Source organism: Pongo pygmaeus, chromosome 1 (genome assembly GCF_028885625.2).
Source record: "Pongo pygmaeus isolate AG05252 chromosome 1, NHGRI_mPonPyg2-v2.0_pri, whole genome shotgun sequence".
Lineage (NCBI taxonomy): Eukaryota > Metazoa > Chordata > Mammalia > Primates > Hominidae > Pongo > Pongo pygmaeus.
This window is the reverse complement of record NC_072373.2, coordinates 179,908,662-179,933,264: the sequence shown is the minus strand read 5'-3', so window position 1 is coordinate 179,933,264 and position 24,603 is coordinate 179,908,662. Positions and strand designations below refer to the sequence as shown.

General features: G+C 36.2%; 1 protein-coding gene across 1 annotated transcript in view; it reads right to left on the bottom strand.

Moving 5' to 3' along the window:
• Positions 1-24,603, bottom strand: part of FAF1 (Fas associated factor 1) — a 534,220-nt gene that overhangs the window by 92,137 nt on the left and 417,480 nt on the right. Inside the window, exons 14-15 of the mRNA XM_054488490.2 lie at positions 12,323-12,459; positions 8,100-8,188 (exon numbers count right to left, since the gene is read on the bottom strand). Of these exons, the coding sequence (XP_054344465.1) occupies positions 8,100-8,188; positions 12,323-12,459 (226 nt within the window). The remainder of the gene's footprint in view (positions 1-8,099; positions 8,189-12,322; positions 12,460-24,603) is intronic.

Below are 24,603 nucleotides of genomic sequence, written 5' to 3'. Positions count from 1 at the left end.
TTTTGATTCTACAAATTGTAGCAGGTATGAAGTGGTACCTCATGTGGCTTTGATTTGCTTTCACCTGGTGAGTAATAATGTTGAGCTTCTTTTCACGTGCTATTGGCCACTTGTATATCGTCCTTGGAGAAATGTCTTTTCAAACCCTTTGCCAGTTGTTGCTGGGATAATTTGTCTTTTTGTTATTGAGTTGTAAGAGTTCTTTATATATTCCAGATACAAGTCCCTTATTATTAGATTAATGATTTACAGTAATTGCCTCCCAATCTGTGGGTTGTACTTTCACTTTCTTGGTGGTGTCCTTTGAAGTAGTTAGTCAACAGTACTGATTCTGCCTCATCTTTTAAAATTTAACTCAGCTTGCAAAATAATCACTAAGTGAAAAACTTCTCCTGTAATATATATTTCTCATTGATAATAGAATAAAGAGTGATGACTACTTCCACCTCTTCAACATACATACAGCACATATGACAAGAACTGATTCTTACTTTGCACACATTAGTAGTTTCATCCAACTGTAAAGTATCTCTCTAGTAGTGTTCACAATATAGTTATCACTCTTCCATCAACCATCCCATTACCATTGCATATGCCATCCAACAGTGTCATTTGATGAAGTATTTAACCCAAGAACTCATTCTGTGTATCTCTCGCTCTCTCTCTCTCTGAGAGAGGGTCTTACTCTTGCCCAGGCTGGAGTGCAGTGGTGCAATCACAGCTCACTGCAGCCTTGACCTCTTGAGCTTAAGCAATTCTCCCACCTCAGCCTCCCAAGTAGCTGGGACTACAGGCATGCACCACCACACTTGGCTAATTTTTTTTCCCTATTTTTTGTAGAGATGGGGTTTCCACATGTTGCCCAGGCTGGTCTCAAACTCCTGGGCTCAAGTGATCCTCCTACCTCAGCCTTCCAAATTGCTGGGATTATAGGCATGAGCCACTGCACCCAGCCTGCTGTCTCTTTTGAGCATTAGCTTCTTATGGCCAATTTTGCAGCTGGCTTTACAAGTTTCTTGGCAATAGTAGGGTTTGCATCCATTTTTACCTCGAGTGTACTTGTAAACAATTTCTCCTCTGGGATTTTGCATCTCCTCCGCTTTTAGCAATAGATTTTTTACTTTAGTGATATTATTTTTCTTCTGTTCTGAAAAAAATTCTATTGATTTAACAGAGAGGTAGATCATTAGGCTTTACTTAATAATGAAGCAAAAACTTTGAAGGGCTCGTGCTTTTATCAAAAAATGTTCTAAGAAACACTGACACTAGGGGTAAATGGATTCCTTCTCTTATATGATCAATTTTTATATATTCACTTCCTAATCAAATTTTCTTTTATGGAAACTAGTACGAAAATAATCACACTCAGATTCAGCTGCCTTGGCGTCTTCTATACTGGTACTGGAGTTCTTAGAATTATTTCTATACTAATGTTGAACTACAGTTGACCCTTAAACAACATGGGTCTGAACTGTGTAAGTCCACTCATACGGAGAGGTTTTTCAATAGAAGTTATACTTAGTGTGCCTGCCTCTTCTGCCTCCTCTTTCACCTCCTCCAGCTCTTCTGGCTCTGCTTCCTCTAAGACAGCAAGACCAACCTCTCCGCCGCCTCTCCTCAGCCTGCTCTACGTGAAGGTGACAAGAACAAAGACCTTTATGATAATCCACTTCCACTTAATGAAGAGGCAATACATTTCTTCTTCCTTAGGATTTTCTTAATAACATTTTATTTCTCTAGTTCACTTTATTAATGCGCTATATAATACATATAACATATAAAATATGTGTTAATCGATTATGTTATTGGTAAGACTTCTGGTTATCAGTAGGCTGTTAGTAGTTAAGTTTTGGGGGAGTCAAAAGTTATACCTGCATTTGACTGTGTCAGGAGTTGACACCCTAACCTCCACGTTGTTTAAGAGTTAACTGTAGTTTGAACTACACTAGTTTGTACTGGTTTGCAGTATTTACTATACTATATTCATCATTACTTTTATGTTTCAATGAATCATTGTTGAGCCATGATCCATTTTGGGAAGCTAAGAATATAATTAACTTAAGCAAGGAAAAATGAATGTAAATCTAACAATAACATATGAATGACATGAAGTTCAGATGTCAGAGTCAAAAACCTCTGTTAAATTAATGCTTGCCAAGACAAAACAATCAATGCAATCAATCCTTATTATCTATTAACAGTCTAATAAATTGTAACAGATATGATAAATTAGATGGGATTTAGAAGAATATAATTTATCTTACATTCAAAATGTGAAATAAATGTGAACAAAAATGAACCTGTTGCTTATTCATACCTAACTGCTTGGGAATCTTAGTAGATAGGTACTCCAGTAGTTCAGGAATCACACTGAGAAACATTGCCCCAGAAAAAAGAACCTAGCATGTAGCAGGAAGTCGAAGAATAGCTGTTATTATCTACATTCTTACCTGTTCTACCTGCCTTGTAGCTTGAGAACATGTCTGGCTCACCCTGGCTAGGTGCTCCCTGGGCTTCATCCACCTGATTAGTTGATAGACTTTATTGGAATTTCTGGGTTGTAAGCCTAAGGACCTTGTTTATCTTGCTCACAGCTGTGTTCTTAGGCCCTACACAGTGTCTGCTATACACTAAAAGCTCAATAAATATTTATGAAATGAATACATAAATCAAAGTGAGAGAAATTAATTTTCTGTGATTTGGGCCTAAGAAAGGAGAAAAATCACTGGATAAATAACTATTTTTCTAAGCAGAATGTAGCTACCTTCAGAAAGGCACCTATGGTGTGGTTGGCTAACCATTTAGTAACCTAATCATCAACAGTTAACACAGCCCTTTCTCCTTGAAGTTACTTTTAAATATTAGAACTTCTATAACTTTAGCAGTTTCAGTGGAATTCTAATGTTTAAAAATATCATATTTTTGGATTTTTAATCTGACATATAAATTTATATACAGCTATCTCAGGGAAAACTCTCTTAACAGAACTACTGACCAGTGAGTAGTTTTGCTAGCTTTAAGAAGTGGTGTGTGTGTGTGTGTGTGTATTTTTTAAAGAATAAGAGTAAAATCTCCTTTTAAAGGTCTGTTTAGTAAGTTTTACTTTAATTTTTGTACCAAGAGATTGTTTTTGTTCTCTGTGTCTTGAGATGATTTATTCCTGCTTTAAAGAAAACAGCAATAACTCACCGTCATAGAGAGTAGGATGTTACCAGAGGTTGGGAAGGGTGGTGGCGGGAGGTGGGGATGTTTAATGGGTACAAAAAGAATAGAAAGAATGAATAAAGCCTACTATTTGATAGCACAACAGGATGACTACGGTCAATGATAACTTAATTGTATACTTTAAAATAACTTAAAAGAATGTAATTGGATTGTTTGTAACTCAAAGAATAATGCTTGAGGAGATGGATACCCCATTCTCCATGATGTGCTTATTTCGCATTGCATGGCTGTATCAAAACATTTCATGTACTCCATAAATATATACACCTACTGTGTACCCAAAAAATGAAACAAACAAATAACAACAACAACAACAAAAAACAAACTGCAACAGAAGCCAGAATCAGTATTCTGTTTGTCATTGTTAGCTCTGCAAACAGAATGGGTATGATGGTGGTGAGATTTTAAACAGAGGAAAGGAAAAGGAATGCACTGCTGAAAACAGACTAAGACAAAGCTTAGGGGAAAAAAGTTACACACTTGTAGCAAACAACAAAGCCAACAACTTCCTTTGGCAACAAAAAGGCTGCTGTGAGGTAATAAACGTATCTTCCCTACAGTGTGGCAACGCAGTTTTTAAATCCTAAATTAGAACCCTTTAAAATAAGCCTAGAATGCCCCTCTGGCATATTTTGCCCATGTTCCACTACTGTATTCTTAGAATTCCTAGAGATGAGAATGATGTAACTGCCCTTGAAATCTGCCCTGATCTCCAACATCTGGATTGTGATAATTACCGAGCTATTGTTCAGATACAAGTTAATCAGAGAGGTAAGCCTGGAAGTGAGTAATCCTTGCAAGCAGGATAGAGGATTATAAACAAATTTGTGTTGAATGAATAAACAAATGAAACAATAAATAGATCACGAACTAAGTATCACAAACTCTTGATTATCAGAGTTTCTAGGTAGCTTAAAAAATAGTGCATATAAAAAAATCAATACATTTACATGTTAGAAAGCATCTATTATTTGGAATCAGGCTTTAGGCAAAAATAGATTCTAAAATGTCGCTACTGTAATGTAGTAATACTTGTTTTCCTCCTCACCCACTCTTTGCCAATAGCCCCTCATTAAAGCAAAAGATTTCTTTGTCCCAAGGACCTAGTCCAGTGACATGTACTTGGTAGGTACTTTGTAAACCTTTACAAAACCAAACTAATACTACTAATGAAAATGTCTAAGAGAGAAAGCTATAGGCAGTTCTGTCAAAAACAGAGATCTATATAATGTATATACCCTGGTTAAAAATAGAGCAATCAGTGATACAAAGGTTAGTCCTTTCTGGGCCACTGAAGAGTGATTCAGTGTATAAATATGGTTCAGGCTTGGTTTTATTTAACAAAAGTTTTAAACATAGGTATTTCCGGTTGTGCTATGGAATCATCAAAGTGATGAATATAATTTAAAGTTAAATTTAAATAAATTCAGGCCTAGGAAGCCAGCCTCCAAACCTGTTCACTGATTTAATTTTAATTTCAAACTTAAGTGAAGTCTTATTTCTAATTTTTTAAAAATAAAGGCAAATTCACAATTACAAGGGAGAGTGTTTCTCGTCACATATTCAGCAGCTACCAAATCATTATTGTCTATGTATAGTCCAAAAGAAGTCTTTAAAGTTAGAAATGCTTTTCTTAGGAACTCTATTATAACTTGAGCTATAACTTTCATGAAGACACTCTAAAAACAAAGAGAAATCCTTACCTCTTGCAATTAAATTTCAATAAAAATTTCAATTATATGGAGCATTGGGTTTTTCCTGTAACCCTCATATTAAATTTTGTGCTCGGTATTAAAGGAATTAAAGTCAATTTCTTTACTAGTGCATTATGGGGAACACAAATTAAGATGGAAAAATGAACTGGGAATAAGCATGCAAATATTGTGTATTCATATTCTTATATAGCATAATCTGTAAATCTGGTACTAATGAGACTCAAGATTTAAACGGCTGAAGAATGTTTTTAGTGAATTATTGTCAATCAATGCCTCTGTTCCAGGATAAATGTAATCTTGAAAGGCAAAACACCTATTATTACAAATTCCTAACTAAGTACAGTACTTCATTATTTCAAAATGTCACTGTCAATTTATAGAGTAACATATAAACATCTTTCTACCATATATCTGAATGCCTTTCCTTCAGAGTAAATGAAACACTGACTATTAAGAAAAAGTATAAACCATATTTTTATAGCAATAGAAGATACCTAGTGAGCATTAAAACTCTATAAACTAATTACAGTGCTCCAAATTTTCATATTTGTTAATGTGGGTATATTAGGTTTCATTTTTTAAAAATATTTTAAAATTTATCTTTTTGGTTTGTTTGTTTTTAAGAGACAGGGTCTCACTCTGTCACCCAGACTGGAGTATAGTAGTGCAAGCATAGCTCACTGCAGCCTTCAACTCGTGGGCTCAAGTGATTCTCCCACCTGAGCCTTCTGAGTAGCTAGGACTACAGGCATGCACCATCATGCCCAGCTAATGTTTTAAAAATTTTTTTGTAGAGATGGGGCCTTGCTATGTTGCCCAGGCTGATCTCAAACTCCTGGCCTTAAGCCATCTTCCTGTCTTGGCCTCCCAAACTGCTGGGATTACAGGTGTGAGCCACTGTGCCGGGCTATACTTGTTACAGGGTCCCATGTTGTTGCCCAGGCTGGAATACAATGGCATGAACATAGCTCCCTGTAGCCTCAGCTCTCCAAGTAGCTGGGACTACAGGCACGCAACATCACCCCTGGCTAATTTTTGTATTTTTTGTAGAGATGGGGTTTCACCATGTTGCCCAGACTGGTCTCTTAAATCCTCAGCTCAAGTGATGCACCCACCTTGGCCTCCCAAAGTGTTGGGATTACAGGTGTGAGCCACCCCCCGGCCCTGGCCAGGTTTTATATCATTGTAATCAAACATTTTTTTTTCAAGTTACTTTATTTTATGTAAATTCAAATGTTCATTTATTCAATCGCTTAACAAACATTTACTAAGTGCTGACTTTGCCCCAGGTACACTGTTAAGGGACAGACTTACAAACATGAATATGGTATGACTCTTGCTCTTAACAAACTCACAGTTTAATGTAATACAGGGATAAATAAAGTAAAATACAATAGTTCAGGGTTATATTAAAATTGTCTATATGTTTCACATTTGCAATACCTAAAGGATAGTCTATTAAAACTATCCTTAGAAACTTTTCATCGTTGTTCAGAAATAGAACTCTCCCTTACTTGTACTAGGGAAATCTTTTAAAAAGAAATTTAAAACAGATAAATTAAAAATGATAATCTTACTAATATCTGTTAACATAACATCTCAAATTAACAAATGCTAATATTTGTTTCATATTTTAAGGCTATTTTCTAAATCCAGAAATTTCTTGAATGATCCAAGTAATAATGACTTCTTGAGATAATTATTTATAGCTCCTACCAGCTATATGGCCTTGGACAAATTTACTTAACTTTGACTCTCAGTGTTCTCATCTGAAAAGTATAGATAATCATACCAATCTGTGCTAGATTATCTGCCATTTACCCCCTCAGGATCCATGTTCTCTACACAGCTTTTTGCCCATGGAGGCTCTCCTACCTTCCAGCTTCTAGTTAGGCTAAATTAATAGGGATAATAGCAGAAGATTAGAGAAGGAAGGTAAAGCTATTCCCTAGTTTCCTCTCTATTAGGCCACCAAGGTTGGCTATATCCTTCTGTCAGAAGCAGTCCTCTCCATACAGCACCCTCTCCTAGGCTTTCAGGCCTAGAGATGATAATGGTTCCCTTTAGCCTTGGGGTCTATATTATCTTCTGTTGATTATTTTTTTGAGACAGATTCTCACTCTGTCACCCAGGCTGGAATGCAGTGGCATGATCTTGGCTCACTGCAACCTCCACCTCCCAGGTTCAAGCAATTATCCTGCCTCAGCCTCCCGAGTAGCTGGGATTACAGGTGCACGCCACCATGCCCAGCTAATTTTTGTATTTTTAGTAGAGATGGGGTTTTACCATGTTGGCCAAGCTAGTCTTGAACTCAGTGATCGACCTACCTCAGCCTCCCAAAGTGCTGGGATTACAGGTGTGAGCCCCATGCGCCCAGCCTCTTCTGTTGATTTTTGAAAACCCTGCCCACATCTTTAAAAATGGTCACCTTATTAAACTCTTCTTAAATAACCTAGTTTAAAAGTGTCTATTTACTGCCAGAACACTGATTGATATACAACTTCATGGGTTATTTTGAGGATCATATGAGATGATGATTAGTGCTTAGCCCAGTGCCCAGCACATGATAAACACTAGGTACGTATTGAACACTATTGTCATCAATAATGTTTTTATTATTATTTTATTTGAGGTTCTATGTTCATGTTATCTATAACACCTGAATATGTTTAGGAGGTTGAGAAAACACCTGAATATGTTTAGGAAGCTGAGAAATTCAGAATGCTGGAGATCTTTTGCTAATTCTCACAGTACTTCAAAAATATATTCAAATGTAAAATGTGTTTATTGCTAATTAATCTCAATATTTAAAAAGAGCAAGAGGACAGTAAAACTGGTGATAAAATCCATATAGTAGACACAATTTCCTGGACTACAGTTTCTTCTACAAACATGCTTCTGAACTAATTTCTTGCAAATTGACTTCCTGTAACCACCCCAAATCTAGCAAAGTGTAAATAGTCCATAAATTAAAACAAATTATTGGGTCTTGGGGTCATAAAAAGAATGGACTGAAAGGTAAACTCCATAGCATAAAAACCCTTGGTAAATTTGGAAATGCATCTTCATCATCCTTATTTATTGATCATATCATAGGCATGTATCATCATTTGACAAATTACCTCATCAAAATCCTATTAAAGATCTGCATAACCTTACCTCGTCCTTTATATCTTCCTGTTGTTGGGCTGTGAAGATCTCCATTGCAGCCATGAGTCTCATCATTAACTCATCTACTGTTGTGTTCCCTAAAAACATACAGAGATTGCCAAACTTTATATAATCTTTTTATATATAACTTCAAATTATTAAAGTATTAGAAACTGGAAAGTCATTCTAGAATTAACCAGAAAGGAATAATCAGTCTAAAAAAATTACAGTTAAAATACTTTGGTGGTTTTATTGAAATGTTTCTTATGTTCAATAAGAAAGAGTAGTATACTGGCAGTTGAAATTTCGGAACAGTTATATTTGAGGGAGCAGTTTCTTAATGAGAAGGACTTTTAGCACTATATAGAAGAATGTCCAAATCATGAAGTTCAAAAGTTCTGTCAAATTATGAAAACATATCTTGTTAATAACACTAGCAACAACTACCAATTGTTTATATATCACTGATTAGGCTAAGCACTTTTATACCATCTCATTTAATCTGTACAACAAATCTATGAAGGATTCATCATGATTTGGTTTTAAAGAGAAGAAAAATGAGTCTTAGAGAGCTCAAAAAAACCTGTCTGACTAAGGTCAAGCTGGTTAAGTGGTGAGGCCAGAATCTGAAACCAGAAGAGGCTGACTTGAAGCCTGTCCTCTTTGCCGCCCACCTCAGTCTATTACCTTTACTTAAAATTATATTCTATCACCAAAAATCCTCCAGTGAAAGAAACAGTAATTCAATTTCTGAAAAAAATGATTTCTTTTTTTGCCCAATTGATATTTCTCCCTTTCAGCTGCTTTTAAATGATTCTTATGATCTCTATAAAGAAGGTATTTTTAATGTTTGATTTTCCTTAATGTCATTTTATTCCAACCAAGTCCATAACAAACATATAGCACATATGTGCCATTTCCTGAACACGTTTAAGTCATTGTTATTTGCTGGGGATGTACCTACAAAAGAAAAATTCATGAGGATATATAAAGATATGACAATTGTCTTCTCTCAAACCTACAGGCAGAAAGAGTTAGGTTTTCTTCAAGGCTTGAGAAGGGATCTTCTTCCCCATTAATGCAACGGCCACCAACAGGACAATAAAGACAAAGCATTCTTGCTGGCATTTTTCCAGAGGGCTTGACTAACATGATCTTTCAGTGGTCCTTTCCCTAATTATCCTTATGACCATTGGCAGCATGGGTTTAGGGAACATCTATGGTCCTTGGCAAAAGAAATGATCTAATTTGTTCACATCAGTACTACTCACTCAGTAAATCAGTTACAGGACAAATGTTATCTTGGCACTAAGAAAACAGAACCGGTTTTATAGTCAGAGTTCTAACTTTAATTCCGTTACTTATAAGCTATATAATCTAGTACCTGGAAATTGGCACATGACAAAGGCTTTAATGAATATTTATTCAATAAACAAATAAATGAATAAGTGAATAAATGGACTGTAGCTCTCTAAGGATGAATTTCCTTTTCTCAAAACGGAGATAACACTATGTAATGTTCTTAGAAGGAGTGGAGATAATGTAAAGTATATACAAATCATTGGTAGTTAATATTAATAGATATGACAGATGACAAAAGTTTAGGAGCCCCTTCAATGTAGATTTTTTATTCTTTTGAGACAGGGTCTCACTTTGTTGCCCAGGTCTCAAGTGATCCTCCCACCTCAGCCTCCCAAGTAGCTGGGATTACAGCTATGTGCCACCACACCTAGCCAATGTAGATTTTATTATTAGGCAAGTCTCTGGGTTTCTATGTTTTATTTAAAAACTGTAGTGGCTAAGACTCAGAGCATGGGAAATGGGTACTATATGGAGTATACTGGAATCATCAGTGGGAAACTACTACAGTTGTATAGGTTGACTACATACTGGCCATTAATTTTTAGGCTTAAGTCACTGCTTATCAGCTATGTTTTAGCCCTAACTGGAAGGATCCATTGCCAAACTGGACTTGTAGGTACTACATACTTAAGCCCTTATTGATCAAAGACAGAGAAAAAGTATACCAGTTAGTGCAGTTCAGGGCAAACTTACTCTTTATAGTTGATTGCAGCAGTTCTCAAACTTTTTGGTCTCAGGACCCCTTTACACTGTTAAAAATTACTGGGATCCCCAAAGAACTTTTGTTTATGTGGATTATGGCTATTAACATTTACTGTGTTAGAAATTAAAATAGAAATATTTAAAATAAATTTATCAATCCATTTAAAAGTAACAATAATAAACCCATTACATGTTAATATAAATATTACATTTTTATGAAACATGACTATTTTCCAAAAGAAAAAGTTTAGTGAGAAGAGCAGCACTGTAACATTTTTGCAAATCTCTGTAACGTGTGTGCTTAATAGAAAACAACCATATTCTGTATTCTCGTACCTATATCTACACTAACCAGTTACAATATATTGTACTGGTTGAAATTTACGAAGAAAATCTGGTCACACAAAGATATGTAGTTGGAAAAGGGAGAAGTATTTTCATAAATGTGGATATTCTTTGATAATACACTTAAACTGACAAGTGTAAGTTTTCTTCAAATTAGATGCACATGGAATTTGAAACCATATCAATGAAATCTGTGTACTCTGTTATATTAAAATCCATTGCCCTTTGAAAGGATCTTTTATCTATACATGATTTTATAATATACATTGGTCATTTGTAAAATATTGGTTCACTGAGTTATGCATCTCTCTGCTGAATGCTGACACACTTCATTATAGGATATTAAAAAAAAAAAATCACAGAAAACATCTTGGCAACTACCCAGGCTACATAAGCATAGTTTGCCTGTCAGTAATATTTCCAAGTAAAAATAATTTCTATAAGAAATAAAAAGCAAGTATTTCAGTGTAAGCAACCACACCAGTGCTTTTCTTCCAGACCACCAGTATACTCTAGTATGCAGAAGTGCTTTACTCATACCTCCCATTGTGCCACACAAACTATTAAAAGGGTTAAAATTTAATAAAAGTAATAATTTTTACTGCTTCATCAAGGACATTCTTAAGGCTTTTTCTTTTCTTTTTTAACTAAATATATGGCAATGAAGAATATGACTACTATTGCAGTTTTGTGTTATGGTTTTGATTCGTGCTAAGGTGCCAAGAGTTTTTATAAACGATTACTTTTGAGCCACTAGTGCAAATGTCAACACAGTAAAAAAGGCAAAAAAAAAAAAAAAAAAAAAAAAAAGTCTTATTACAGTTAGGAAAATAATTTTGACCTTACAGATATCTTAAAAGGGTCTAGTCTGATGTCACATCTTGAGAAACACTAGTTCTTGCAACATTGCCTCTGACAGGGAAAGCAGAAATGAAGTGTTATCTTCATTATCCATTTACCCTATGCAAATCAGTTCCCCTGGAGGTCTTTTTAAACACTGTTTATGAAATTGAATGCTCTAGTTATAGAGAAAACATAAAATGCTACAGGTCTGGTTTTATTTGGGTTTTAAAGGCACTGCAATTTACACAAATCCCCTCCTCCCAATCAGACTCAAATGGAGGCAGAAATTAGTATCCCAGATACAGTTTTAGTTTGAGGCACTTAAAAAACCTTTTCCCCAGTGGCATAGAGAAGATATACTGTTCAACCTAAGCTTTGTAATGAACAAGGTAATATTTTACACCAACCCTTGGAGGGCATTAGTAACAGTAAACAAAACAAAATCATTCACTTCTTTTTTGGTAAAGAATGTGCACTGTGGTTAAATTCACAGGCATCCCACAGCTTCGTGCTTCAGGGTTGCACCCTAAACATGGAATCATACAAATAAGAAGAAACAACTGTCATTGTGAAAAATTCAATCTTCAATATACAGTGACTGGATTTTCTAGATAACGAAAGATAAGTACTTCTTCCAATTAATCAACATTATAACAATAAATCAATAGAAATAGAAATGTCACACTTGACAACTGATTATGTCCTAATTGCTAGATTATATAATTTAGCAATTCTGAACATTTAACTTGAACATCCTTTGCCCCAAGGGTTGTGCAATTTTATTAAGATGTTTCTTTTAGATTTTCATGCAGCATATTATTTTTTATAGCACCTATACTTTTTGAAGACGTTTTTCAGGATGTTCTATATTTTCAAATGCAAAGATATTTACTAATAGAAATATTGTCAGCTTCGGTGGAAAAACTATAAAGTTATCACATACCAAGAAGGCTTTACTCTCCTTGTGACATGTACTTTACCTTGTATCACATTCAACACTTCATTAGATGATCGCTTTCCCATAATAATCAGGAAAAGCGGAAACTGATCTGTTTTTTGAGTCCGAATGGTTTGTGCCACAACACTGCCAAAGTGTCTATTGCACATAGTGAGAAATCTAAAAGGAGACAAAATACAAAGTAAGTTTTGCTTTGTAGTTTAATAGATTTACTAGTATTTCGGCAAAGAACTCACTGTGTTATTAGTTATGTTAAATTAGACAGCCTGCCTGATATCAATATGTAAAATCTTGCTATATTGAGTTTTCAAACATATCTGACATAATATAGAAGTGATTATCATATAGAAAAGCAGGAAGCATACCCTAAATGCTGTCTGGGGCTGACAACATAGGATTCTTTCCTTAGTCTTTTTTTTTTTTTTTTTTTTGAGACAGAGTCTCTCTCTGTCACCCAGGCTGGAGTGCAGTGTTGTGATCTCAGCTCACTGAAATCCCCGCCTCCCGGGTTCAAGCAATTTTCTGCCTCAGCTTCCTGAGTAGCTGTGATTACAAGCTCCCGCCACCACACCTGGCTAATTTTTTTTGTATTTTTAGTAGAGACGGGGTTTCACCATCTTGGCCAGGATGGTCTTGAACTCCTGACCTTGTGATCCACCTGTCTCAGCCTCCCAAAGTGCTGGGATTAGAGGCGTGAGCCACTGCGCCCAGCAGGATTCTTAGCCTTAAACACTACAACACTACCGTTAAACTATGAGAAAAACAAGCTAAATTAATTTCAAGAGGATAAAATTTCTTAAATAGAATAATATAGTGTTGTACAAAGATAAACTGACTAGCATCATCCTAAAAAACAGAATTTAGCAACATTTTCACAAGTCTTCAGAATCAAGAACTGTACTTTACAATTATGTTTTCTCCAGTAGTAGTAGGTCTTTTAGTTTCATACTTAGCATGAGATAAAAATAATAATTCTAAGCTTTTGACCAAAAAAAGCTCTGAGATATTAGCATACTGAAGTCTAGCATTAGTATTCTTAACACGATCTGGAATAAATGAAAAAACTGATAAAGCTTTTCTCTTCTATTAGAGGACTGTTTGAAATTAGCATTTCTTTCAAGAGAAAAGGGTAGCTTATGATATGTTTTCAGATCTGATGGTAAAAAGTAAATGTCATAATAATAATGAATTATGAAAGACCAAATGCAAATATAGAATGCTTTAATAAGATCCAATTTAATAAAGTCTGTAAAAATAATGGACTTTTAATAACACAGGTCACAAAAGGCAAAACAGTGGAAATTCTGGGGACTAGCCACTGGTACTGGCTTATTAATTCTTAATTATGTTCATGAAAGGCAACTTAAATCGTGTGTTTTCTTATGCCTTATGATAATATTTTAGGTAACAACTCCTTTGAAATGTATGTTCTAGCTGATGAGCAAAGTCCTGTTATCACATGCATTAGAAGTTAAATCTATTTGAAAAGACAAACGGCATTAAAATGTCATGTGTTCAGATTCATTTGATATCCAAATTCAAAACAGAACCAAATATCTTAATTTTTAAAGCCAATACATTTTCTGTCTATAGAAATTCATCTCAGAAATTTAGACTGAATCCTCCATAAAATCTGTGCTATGACTATAGAAAGTAGGTGCTGCTAAGGGCCACTAGAACTGTTGGCAAGAGTGTTAAGTTAGCACCACTGCAATAAGTTCATTGGAAGGCAGGTTTAAATACATATTCAGAAGAGCAATAACCAGACCTCATGGCAATTTCATATCAGTGCCACCATGAAAATTCAAATTCTCACATTCCACAACTATGATGGGATAAAAGGTGTTCAAGCAGCCTAACCTTCTATACCAAATTTCACACCCATCTAGCTTAACTCATTGATGGGGATGTATAGATTGTGAGACTAGGAAATTAGGATCTTTTTGTGCTTTTTTCTAAAATATTTTGAGTCAGTCTTGACTCTGGCCTGATCATTGGCAACCTCTAAAACAAAAGATGTCAAAAAAAATAGGTGGAAGGTCATTTCCTACAAAAGGGAGTAAGTCCTTGTTGCTTTCACACCAATGGATTAATTAAGCAGATATAACAAATTATCTGCCCATAAGTGCTATTAAGTACTAGCTAAACAGGATACCTACCAACAAAAGAAAGAACAAAGAAATAAAGGAAAGAAAGAGAGAGAGAGAGAGAAGAGAAATAAAAAAAAGGGAAAAGCAGGCAAGTTTAGTGGTTTTAAGGATTCCATCTCAAGATAATTTTGCCTGGAAATTGTGTACTTCCCATATTCTTTTTGTGAAAATCAGCAAGAAGATAAAATAATTATGAAAATGTAGGTATCTTATTGGGTATAAAATAATATATAACAAAACTTTCACCACTATACAAAGCACGTTTGAGGTGCAGATCGCAAAGCACACAGCCATTCAATAAATTATAAAAAAAAAATAACAACAAAGTGATCAATTTTCTGCTAGTTATTGGAAAATCACTCTAATTTTTTGGAAGTAGTTGGGAGATACACAGGGATCACACAACCAGCTGACACTTTATGGTAGCCTTAACCAACAATTTGTTCTAATCAAAGAGAGACTTAAAATTTTAATTAATCTGATCAATCTTCCTAAAATATGAATTATGTTTGAGATTTTCAAATTGCAATCATCAAGAGCCTATAGGGCCGATGGACAGTATGAAATTGTAAAAATTCCTACTTGTCAGTTCATTCCATTATAATTAACAAGAAGGTGGTACTTCACAGTACAGATGTCAAATCTTTCTCATGGCTAGGAGACTCTGCTTCTTCCTCCCAAGATCATTCATGCACAGGGCTACCATTTATAACACTACCAGCAGCAAAAAATTCAGTTCAAAACATTAGAAGGAAAACAGATGGGGAAAAACCAGTCATTTTAAGATAAAATGCGTGGTTCTCGTAATTGTGGTATTTTCTTCCTTTTGAAGAGATAAAAGTGTACCAGTGCATCCAGTGGCAGGGCCAAAGTTGTCAACCCAACTGCACATGGCATTCATCAGAGTTAGATGTCATGAAGTGATAAATGGTTTCCATAATTAAATTCCTGCAATCTCAAACCCAAAGTGGGGAAGCATGGGCAAACCACTCTATAACAAAGGGAAATGGCTCTGTTTTTAAATAATACAATTTCTGAATAAATCGAACAGCCTACCCATCATAGAACATTTGAGGAGGGGACTAACAAGTTGTCAAATCAACCCAAGGCCAAATGCTAAAATTACAAATTTGAAAAGACAAAGAATAAATACCCTCACTAACGGAATGATACAAGGGAAGAAGGGAGAGAAGGATGAAGGAAGGGTTGAGGCAATGAGTGAAACGAATAGTTAATCATAAGTCAGATATACTTTTATATTTTCCAGTTCTTGCTATTAGAAAACTGGTAAGATAAGATGAAATGGTTTTAACCTAAAGTCTGGAGAGAAATATAAACAGAATATCTGATGGTTAGCATATATTAATCACTTGTAAAACTTTTCATTGCTGAAGCATAGATATTTCCATCTTGTTAATGGAAACCAGGATTACTAATAAATCAGATACGGCAAAAAGTAATCTTGTTAAAATTCAAAACAGGATATTGTTTAATTTCTTTCAACTTAAGTCATAATTACCTAAATCACTGGCTTTCACCAAGCTGTACTCTAACATAAAATACATATTAAATGGAACCTAGCAATTTAGGGGAAGGGAAATGAAATTCCACAAATGCTCACTGCCTACCTACTGTATACCAGGTGCTGTAAAAGGAAGAATATTTGATAAAAAATAGAGGGCACAAAACTGTGAACTACTCTATTTAAGGGTTCCTGATTACTACATATTTCAGTGTGATTCCCATGAGTTTAAAAGAGCCTCAGGTATAAAGTGGGAGTAACACCTTTAAAACACTCATCTTTTTGTAAGGATGAAATAAGTTAAGATACAGAAAACACTTGGACTTGTGCCTAAAATATGGTAGGCCCTTAAAATTGGTCGCTATTTTACTATTATTAAATGCATAATAATATTTAACACTTTTATCATCATTTCTTTTAGGATTAAAAATGATAGTTTATAGCTACAGGCCAGCTCTATGAGACTTTATTTTGCACAGGAAGATACATTAGCAAAGATTTGTTGACTAAACCAACACTGTCACTGTTTTTTTTTTTTTCATTCAGAAAATGAATGGGCAGGTATCAATATTTAGAAAATAAGACAATGTATTATAGATGCTGCATTTGTACAATACCACAAAATTTTAAACATTTACAACTGGATACAAAACTAAAATCACTATTTTCTTTTAAATACATTTATATTTAATTATAACATGGCAAAAGGTCAAGGGGGAAGTGGATCCATGTGGAAAGGGCATCCTCCCTTTATAACAACTTGCTCTCCTGGGAAGAAATCCATTCCTGGGATTGCTAACAAGAGGGAGAACCCACTACCATGAGAACAGTCAAGGACATGGTGGGTCCATGACCCAGACATCTCCCATTAGGCTCCACCTCTTACAGGTTGCACCTCCCAACATTTCCACACTAGGAGTTAAGGTTCCCATATGAGTTTCGGTGGGGATGCTCAAACCATAGCATAATCCTAAATCTTTGCTTTAAACTAAACTAAGTTAGGAAAACAGAGTGTATGACTAAGCTAGGGGAAACTAAAGGTAAAGGCAGTGATCCTAAACCTTTAGTGGCCTATAAATCACCTAGGGAATTTATTTAAAAGGCAAGTTCCTCAGCCTCATTCCCCCAGAGAAGGTGATTCAATAGATTTGGGTCAGGAAACAGCCTTTTTAATATGTCTCCAACCCCATCCCAGGTAATTTTGATGCAAGTGATTAATGGCCACACTTTGAGACACATTGCTTTCTGGACACAGGACTCTCTTTGTAAGACTTTAATCTGTCTCTGAAGGCAGTTCTTAAAAGAAGTCATCATAAAAATGTTTTGGGCAATGATAGCTTCACTGGACCAAGTGTCTAGTCTCCTGAGGCAACTACTTTAAAAATATTAATTCCCACTTGCTTCATTTGTATGGGTAAACTCCAATCTGATCTGAAAAAAATACTAATAAATACCTCAAAAGTCTGTGAGCTCCATGTGATGGAGGGAAAACAAAGCAGGGAAGGGGAGGTTGTAATATAAAATAGAGTGGTCAGGGAAAGTCTCAATGAAACGCTGACATTTGATCAAAGACTCAAAAGAGGTGAAGGAGGAAATGAAATATTTATCTCAGGGAAGAGAATTTCAGGTGTAGAGAACAGCAAATAAAAGACATTGAAGTTGGAAAGTATCTAGCATATTTGAAAGGTAACAAGGAGGTAACTATAGTTGGAGCAGAGTGAAGCATAAAAGACAAAAATTGATGAGTTTTATTAAATTTACATGGTAAAACACACACACACACACACACACCCCCCACATAAAAAAACAAAAACAAAAACACCATAACGAGGCCAAAAGATAAATAACAAACGGGGAAATTTTCTGAATTCCAAACCACAAAAAAGAGGCTAATTTACTCATTATGTATAGAATTCTTACAAACTAGTAAGTAAAAGATCAACAAAAAATAAAGAAAGTTTCTAGAAATGGAAATAGTAATAGCACATAAGCATGTTAAAAAGATATGCAAAATTACACATACTGAATTTGCTAATTAAAGCTACATATATATATATATTCGAGATGGAGTCTTGCTCTGTCACCCAGGCTGTAGTGCAGTGACGCCATCTTGGCTTACTGCAACCTCCGCCTCCCGAGTGATTCTCCTGCCTCAGCCTCCCAAGTAGCTGAGATTATAGGTATGTGCCACCATGCCTGGCTAATTTTTGTATTTTTAGTAGAGACAGGGTTTCACCATGTTGGCCAGGCTGGTCTTGAACTCCTGATCTCAAGTGATCCACCTGCCTTGGCCTCCCAAAGTGCTGGGATTATACAGGTGTGAGCCACCATGCCCGCCTAAAGCTATATTAAAAAAAAAAAAAGAAAAAAGAAAAAAGAAAAAAAAACACTTTTCACCTGTCAGATTAGTAAAGAAAAAAAAAACTGGCTTTGGCAAGGTTACAGGAAAACCAGGAAAAAGTCACTACTATACACTGTTAGTGTAAGTGAAACTGATACAATTCCTTCATGGGCAATTTGCCAATAAAAATTATAAATCATACATACTCTTAACCAAGCATTTAGTCTATAGATATATTTTCATGTGGAAATCACCTATGTACACACAGTTAATTACTGGATGTTTGTAACAGCAGAATACTGGGTGTAACCCATCAATTACTGGATGCAGTAGCTCACACCAGTAATCCCAGCACTTTGGGAGGCCAACGTAGGGGGAGGAAATTGTTTAAGCCCAGGAGTTGAAGACCAACCTGGATAACAAAGCGAGACCTGCCTCTACAAAAAATAAAAAAATTAGCTGGCATGGTGGCATATGCCTATAGTCCCAGCTACTTGGGAGGCTGGGGCAGAAGGATCGCTTGAGGCCAGGAGTTTGAGGTTACAGTGAGCCAGAATCATGCCACTGCACTCCAGCCTGGGCAACAGAGTGAGACCCTGTGTCTAAATCAATCAATCTTGGTTAAATAAAATTATAGTATATTATGGAATTTAAAGAGATACTATGTAGCCACTAAACAGATTTCTTTATTAACTGATATGGAATATCTTTATGAAGTAATGTTGGTGATAAAAGGTAGGTATTAAATTGTGTTTACCATTTGTGTAAAACTGGGGAAAAATAAATACATATTAATTTGGTTTCTTTTTTTTTTTTGGTTTGTGAGACAGAGTCTCGCTCTGTCACCCAGGCTGGAGTGCAGTGGTGCAATCTTGGCTCACTGCAACCTTTGCCTCCCGGGTTCAAGCGATTCTCCTGCCTCAGCTACCTGAGTAGCTGGGATTACAGGCACGCGCCACCACGCCTGGCTAATTTTTGTATTTTTAGTAGAGATGGGGTTTCACCATGTTGGTCAGGTTGGTCTCGAACTCCTGACCTTGTGATCCGCCTGCCTCAGCCTCCCAAAGTGCCGAGATCACAGGCATGAGACACCGCACCCGGCCATTAATTTGTTTATGTACAAAATAACCTCTGGATGGATAAATAAGAACATTGCCTCTGGGGAGGGTCACATACATATGGGTTTAAGAAGGAGACTTTTTATTACATACCATTTCATGCCTTTGAATTTTGATTAATGTGAATGTGTTAGCCAATCATAAAACTGGTAAAAGAGCAAGTCCCTTACATGAAGAAAAACTGCATGTAATCCCAAACCTTTAACAGTGTTAATCACATTTTTCTATTTTATATGAGTCTTCTGTTCAAATCTATCTTTTTTGCAGTGGTGTGATATTGGCTCACTGCAACCTCCGCCTCACGGGCTCCAGTGATCCTCCTACCTCAGCCTTTGGAGTAGCTGGGACTACAGGTAAATGCCACCATGCCTGGATAATTTTCGTATTTTTTTTCGTAGAGATGGGTTTCACTGCATTGCCCAGGCTGGTCCTGAACTCATGGGCTCAAGCAATCCACTGGCCTCAGCCTCCCAAACTGCTGGGATTACAGGCATAAGCCACCACACCCGGACCTCAAATTTTTTTCTAAACGGACAGTATAATGCCTCATGATGCAAATGCACATATTGTATGCATGTTGGAGAACACAAACCAAAGGTAATGTTAAGAAAACACAGGATGAGATTTTGGGAGAATTTAACCTAAAAAAGCATATCTCATCTGCCTGAGGCTTCCAGTAATAGTAAACTGTTAAATTATCTCAATAGATTAGCAGTCAGAGTTTGAAAAAGCCATGTAATTTTTTTTTTTTTTTTGAGATGGAGTTTTGCTCTTGTTGCCCAGGCTATAGTGCAACGGCATGATCTCGGCTCACCTCAACCTCCCACCTTCCAGGTTTAAGTGATTCTCCTGCCTCAGCCTCCTGAGTAGCTGGGATTACAGGCATGTGCCACCACGCCTGGCTAATTTTGTATTTTTAGTAGAGACAGGGTTTCTCCATGTTGGTCAGGCTGGTCTCGAACTCCTGACCTCAGGTGATCCAACTGCCTCGGCCTCCCAAAGTGCTGGGATTACAGGCGTGAGCCACCGCGCCCAGCAAAGGCCATGTAATTTCTTAATCTTTCTCCTTGTTGCCATCTAGAAATAACTCAAATGCAAAAGGCTTTGAGGCACTGAAAGTTTAATAACAAGGGTATAGCTAATCTATAGGAGACAATTTATCCTAATTTTTTTGAGGAACAATAATCATAAATAATAATTGGCTTTTTCTTACCACTAAGTAAGAACATAAACATTTAAGTACTTGAAAATTTCTTCATAAAAAGGGTGTTTACTTTTTCTCAAGTGTTGATCACAGATTCTTAGGAGGGATAATAGAGAACATCTAATTCAATCTCTTATCAAATGCAGAAATTCCTTCTCTAGCAACGTAAAGAAAAGATTCACTTTCCAGGGCCTGAATAAGAGAGCCCATTTATGTTTAATGCCATATAACATTTCTTCTGTGTTTTTGCCTTTTACCAACCAATAAATATTTATGAGGACCCACCAAATATATGACAAGATAAGACATGGTTTTTGTCTTAGCATAGTAAGAATATTTTGCCTTTGATAAATCAAGGCCCCCAAACAGTAAATGTAATCTAGTATATTACTGGGGCCTAGATTTAGTGGTTCAGATGAAGTGCTGGGGAAAATCAGAGAAAGGAACGGGTGCTTAGAAGTCAGGGAGAACTTGATGTTGTAAGGTGCAACTCCTAAGACAGCTAGGAGAAGAAGAACCATCGCTTACTCACCTCTATTCCTAGCACCTACTATATTTGTTGCATGAATGGGCCAATTCATGCTTCAATAACCTTTATCTTCACTATGACAATGTTGACCATACAATCTTCCTTTTTCTCTTCCAACTACTTTTGAAATCAGTTTAATTCAAAGACAGTCAGTGTGAATAACTACAGTCTTCAGGGCCCTTTTCACTGTGTTTCCACCTCCACAGGCCACTTGAACCCTCAAAATAAGCAGGTGTTGGCCCACAAGTTTATGATTCTAAACTTACTGTCTAATTTTTAGCAAACTGCACTTTTTATATAATTTCATCCTGTCACCACCCACTGACTGAAAAGATGACTTAGAAAAGGTGTAAAATATCCAAATATTAATATATTAGAGAAATTAGGAATTGCTGCAAGCAGCATAGTATTGTGGGAAGAACAAAGACTATGGAGTCGAACAAATCTGATTTTGTAAATTAGCTGTTTCTTTGGTTAAGGGCCTCAGCTTTCTCATCTATAAAAAGAAGATAATAATACCTACTTTTGGAATTGGTCTGTGGATTAATAAATACTACTTCTTTTTCTTTCTTTTTGTGTGCTTCAGAGTCAAAATTGGTTTTTCCACCCCCATCTCTCCAAATTAAAGGTATGGTGAAATGTTTCCTAAAATAAGTTACAGCACCGATCTCAGACTCAGATCACTAAACAGGAAGTTATTCTTTACACCATACTTGCCACTGTATTATACTGCTGCATAACTTCTAGAATATGCACCAACATCATTGTAATATAACGTCCTACTCAGAGCAGAGATTTAAAATGCATGTATCTCTACTTTAAATCTATCTATATATTTAACATTGTCATGTTCCCTAATTTTTTTCTAGCTGCCAAATTTAGAGACTTTGTTTTTTGTTTTGGATTTTTTTAAAGGGATGGGGTCTCACTCTGTTGCCCAGGCTGGAGTGCAGTGGCATGATCATAGCTCACGGAAGGCTTGAACTCCTGGGCTCAAGCGATCCTTCTGCCTCAGCCTCCCAAGTAGCTGGGACTACAGGCATGCACCACCATGCCCAGCTAAGTTTTAAAAAAACAAAATTTAAGGCTGGGCATGGTGGCTCACGACTGTAATCCCAGCACTTTGGGAGGCTGAGGTGGGCGGACCACAAGGTCAGTTCAAGACCAGCCTGGCCAACAAGGTGAAACCCCATCTCTACTAAAAATACAAAAAGTAGCAGGGCGTGGTGGTGGGCACCTGTAATCCCAGCTACTCGGGAGGCTGAGACAGGAGAATTGCTTGAACCAGGGAGGTGGGGGTTGCAGGGAGCTGAGATCCCACCACTGCACTTCAGCCTAGGTGACAGAGAGAGACTCCATCTCAAAAAACAAAAACGAAAACAAAAAAATTAAGAGACACAGACTTGCTATATTGCCCAGGCTGATCACAAACTCCTGGGCTCAATCGATCCTTCTAAGTAACTGGGGTTACAGGCATGAGCCACTGTGCACAGCCGAATTTGGACACTTTGTGATTTTTATCATTACATAAAATGTTTCAGCATCATTTATTTCAGGGTTGGTTGGTTTCTCTTGGAACCTTGACATTTACACATAATGTCCTTATGTATTTGAAAACAACTATCATCCTAATGGATATAAAAATGTGGGAGTGCATGGCTGGGCACGGTGGCTCACGCCTGTAATCCCAGCACTTTGGGAGGCCAAGGCAGGCAGATCACGAGGTCAGGAGATCAAGACCATCCTGGCTAACACGGTGAAACCCCATCTCTACTAAAAATACAAAAAAATTAGCCGGGCATGGTGACAGGCACCTGTAGTCCCAGGTACTTGGGAGGCTGAGGCAGGAGAATGGCGTGAACCCAGGAGGCGGAGCTTGCAGTGAATCGAGATTGCACCCCTGCACTCCAGCCTGGGCGACAGAGTGAGACTCTGTCTTAAAAAAAAAAAAAAAAAAAAAAAGTGGGAGTGCTTCAGTTGCAATCTCACCCACAGGAGGAAAGTCTTAACAGATAAGTGACCAGGAAAACAGAATATTGGCATCTTAGTCACTCATCAAAGCTTTCAAGCAAGAGCTGATTGTAACCCAGCACTTATTAAGGCTCAATTGAGACAGCTGATGTTTAACACAAAGAGCTGAATAGACAGGTTGACTGTGTAGGCTTTTCCTCTAAACTTTATACTTGTTATGAGTTAGGTAATCAAAAAGGAGTATTTAAGGACCACATCACCTAAGCTCCCTAAAGAATTATAATTACTGAAAAAAAGATTAAATACAAAGCCCTCTGCTTTTACAGGGGATTTATATTTTAAAAATCTATTTAAAATAATCTGTCTTCTGCAAAACAACAGTAGAAGTTTATTGTCTATTACTTTTCCTAAGGACTCTCAAATAAAATCATGCAACAAAATTCTCCCTTGACTTCAGTGTCAGGAAATCTTGAGAAGAACTATTATGATTCCATATGTCAGACAACGAGAACTGTAAATGGTAAATGTAAATGCTCTCAGGTGTATGATCTGGCACATAAGAGAAATACAATAGATACATATGGAATGGACAGATGAATAAATGATTATATGCCTATGACATTTCCTTTCTCACCTTTACCTGCTGGAATTCTACAGCTAAACTTCAACTCAGGTGCTTATAAATATTCATATCTATTTGCTACTTTTAATTGGTTTTCATCCAATTTTATTTTTTATTTTCCTATTTTATATTGTATGTACAGAGATAATGAGATTACATTTAGAGATTATGTCAATTTTTTAAAGGAGGCAAACTGTAAATGCTAAATAGAAAAAAAATGCAGACATATACACAGAGAAGATAAGAGGAGCAAGAATGTTTTCCCAATTCAAGCACAGTATATGGCACACAGCTTAATGGTATATAGTACACAGTATATGGTACACAGCTTAATGAATACTTTTTTGGATAAAGAAATGAATAGATGGTAGAATGAATGAGACAGTAAAAAGCTAAAATTAATAATAATGAAGTAACTATCACGAGGAATCTGTGTCCCTAAAAACATGTAAATACCACGATTTAAAAACGTACACACCAGTAAACTTGCTTACAATACCCTATAAAACTTTAAAAAGTCACTTAGAAAGATGGTTTATGAACAATTAGAATACAGTAGCAATGAACGGCAGGCAGCATAGGCCATTAGGAACATACTATTCCCAAAACTAACTGTGAGTTTCCTAGAGTGAGAATGCATTAGCATTCCATAAATTTTGACTATCTGGATTTCAGTAAGGCATATAATAAGGTGTTCCAAAAGATCCTTTAGATAAGATTCAGAAATACAGGCTAAGGTAGACAAGTTCATTTGTCATCAGGAAATTGAATCTGTAGAATGCTACCAAATTGAGAGTAGTCTCAAATAGTTTACTAGCTGGCTTTGTCCTGTTAACATTTTCATAA